This window comes from Lupinus angustifolius, chromosome LG19 (genome assembly GCF_001865875.1).
Source record: "Lupinus angustifolius cultivar Tanjil chromosome LG19, LupAngTanjil_v1.0, whole genome shotgun sequence".
In the NCBI taxonomy this organism is placed as follows: domain Eukaryota; kingdom Viridiplantae; phylum Streptophyta; class Magnoliopsida; order Fabales; family Fabaceae; genus Lupinus; species Lupinus angustifolius.
The window spans coordinates 10415197-10417758 of record NC_032027.1 but is presented as its reverse complement, the minus strand read 5'-3'; the positions used below and the strand labels follow the sequence as shown (position 1 = coordinate 10417758).

The 2562-nt window shown below is 35.5% G+C and overlaps 1 protein-coding gene across 1 annotated transcript in view; it reads right to left on the bottom strand.

Annotated features, from left to right (window-relative positions):
• Nucleotides 1-2562, bottom strand: part of LOC109333975 — a 10541-nt gene that overhangs the window by 1754 nt on the left and 6225 nt on the right. Inside the window, exon 3 of the mRNA XM_019569552.1 lies at nucleotides 167-310. Coding sequence (XP_019425097.1) covers nucleotides 167-310 — 144 coding nt within the window. The remainder of the gene's footprint in view (nucleotides 1-166; nucleotides 311-2562) is intronic.

Here is a 2562-nt window from a genome sequence, read left to right as displayed (position 1 = left end):
CACCTAACTTAACAAATGTTAAGCAAAGAAAGTATAACCATAAACACATAATCAAAATAAAATCACATGATATCAAAGTAGTTAACCAGTGTTGTTCCAAAGAGTTAAATTAAGAAGAAATGGTGAAGGAAGGAAGAGAAGAAGAAGAAAGCTTAGAATAAAATACCTGAGAAGAGAAGAAGGAAGCTTAGAACTTTGATGGTGAAGGAAGGGAGTGTGGAAGTGAGATGAAGAAATGACACGGGGTTCTTTGATGGTGAAGGAAGAAATGACACGGTGAAGGAAGGTTCTTTGGTCTGTGAAAGTGAAACTGTGAATGAAGAAAGAAAAGGCCAAAAGGGGTCTTTAAAATTAAATGTATGAACCGGCCGGTTCAATCAAATTCCGGTCGGTTCATCGGTTTTGACACGGTTCACCGGTTTTTGACCGATTTTGACCGTTTTGATACTTGGCCGGTTCAACACCTGTACCGTACCGGTTAGGGGGCCGGTTCACCGGTTTTCCGGTCCAACTGGCCGGCCCGAACCGGTTTTAATAACATTGCATCTAAGTGGAGTGTTTTGAATAATTAGCTAAATAATAAGTATATATTTTTACTTTAAGCGTGTCTCTTTATTATTAATCTCACAATTAAAAATAAAACTAATTTTCTTTTAAACACTTAAAATGAATTTTTTATAGTAAGGTTATGGTTCGAGTTACCTCTAAGAAAGTGTAAAGTGTCAAGGATAGAACTAGCATGTCTTAGCCTATGTTTTGATGAAGACAAGAGTTTAACAAAGCTTGAAGATGGCTCAACAATCAATAGGCCTTATGCTCATTTGGTCATGTTTAGACTATGATATAAATTGAGTCTATAGTCTGAGATGTATGTCATAGTAAGTAAGTATAGGTTAGGTAAACCTAGATGCTAGTCTCTTAAGTCATCTTAATTGAACTATCATATTCATGAGATACATCATCTAGTTAATTATATGTTCATACATCTATCATACATGTTATATGTGCATATTAGGCATAATATAATTGGTAAAACATGTATGTTTATTGTGCATAACATATGAGAAGTTTGCCACTTTGAAACATATGCATAAATGTTCTAGTTAATCGATTAACGTGGTAACTTAATCGATTAACCTAACTGATTTTCTGTTGAATATGTGTTTTCTGTTTTAACTGATTTTTGTGTCATTCTGTTGTCCTGTTTATCGATTAAATGGAAGTCTTAATCGATTAACTATTCTGTTATGTGTTGTAACTGAAATCTGTTTTTGCTGTTGTAACTGCTTAACTATTTAACTGTTTTTGCTACGGATGAAACCACTTATTCTCGTGCTATAAATACGAGGATTTACTCAAAAACCCATATCATTGCATTCTATTGTATAGGGCTGTTTAGAGAGCATTTTGTATACGTGTTTTACTGTTTTTCTGCAAGAGAGTTGCATGTGTGAGAAGAGAGATTATGTTGTCTTTGCTATAACATGCTTTCTGTTTTTGCATAGTATCACATCCATTCTTATATTGCTCACATGATCATGCATTAGATTTTGATAGAAAGAAATCATTTGTATACTGATATTGATTAACTCATTCCTATATTGATGGCTTAAGTGATTAGAAAAATGGTTAATCTTTGAGTCTTTATCTTGTAATATTTTAAGCATTTTAGTGCTTAGTATACCTTCCTGTTTAAACGTGTTTTTTGTGTAGTCTGGATTTGTCTGTTGGTGTGAGATCACCACAGAGATTGAAGGTCTTCACCAAGGCAGGGAGGTCTTGATTTGAGGATAAGATTCTTGGCTGGGGCTAGTTCGCGAGAAAGGTTTTCTCAAGAGGCGAAAGGGTAGAGTCAAACCAAATTTTAGAGATCCTAGATTTCAAGAAGGGAGCGTCCTATGTGCTTGTAATTGAATTGGTATTTGTATCCTTAATTCAATATTGTGAAGAAAGAAAATCTCCCTGATCCAGAAGGGGAGGCCTGGATGTAGTTTGCAGTGGACCACAAACGAACCAGGATAAAAATCTTTTTTGCAATATTCTTTCTCTCTTTATCTTCTTTGTGTTTCTTTACTGTCATATACTCAATATTTGTGCATAAAAATATCTGAAGTATATATGCTCAAAATATATGTATTATATATGTTCAATTTTGTTTTAATTACTGTGCAATTTGCCTGTCAGATCATTTTGTTCTGTGCAATAGTTAATCGATTAAACCCTACTGTTAATCGATTATCTGGACTGTTTTCCAGCAGTTGGATTTTGGTTCAAGAAGCGGTGAGTGTTAACCGCTACACCTATTCATCAACCCCTCCTTCTAGGTGTTCCTAGACCACTGATACCTAACAAAATTGTATCAGAGCTAGTACGACGTGCTAGCTCAACCGCATCCGCGTGATCCGAAGGGAATTAAAATGGGTTCCACCAACCCCTTTGGCGGTGATGGTGCATCCATTAACCGCCCTCCCGTATTTTGTAGCGAGGGTTACGCCTAGTGAAAAGTCTGAATGAAAATATTCATTGAGGCTATTGATTCAGATGTTTGGGAATCCGTAATTA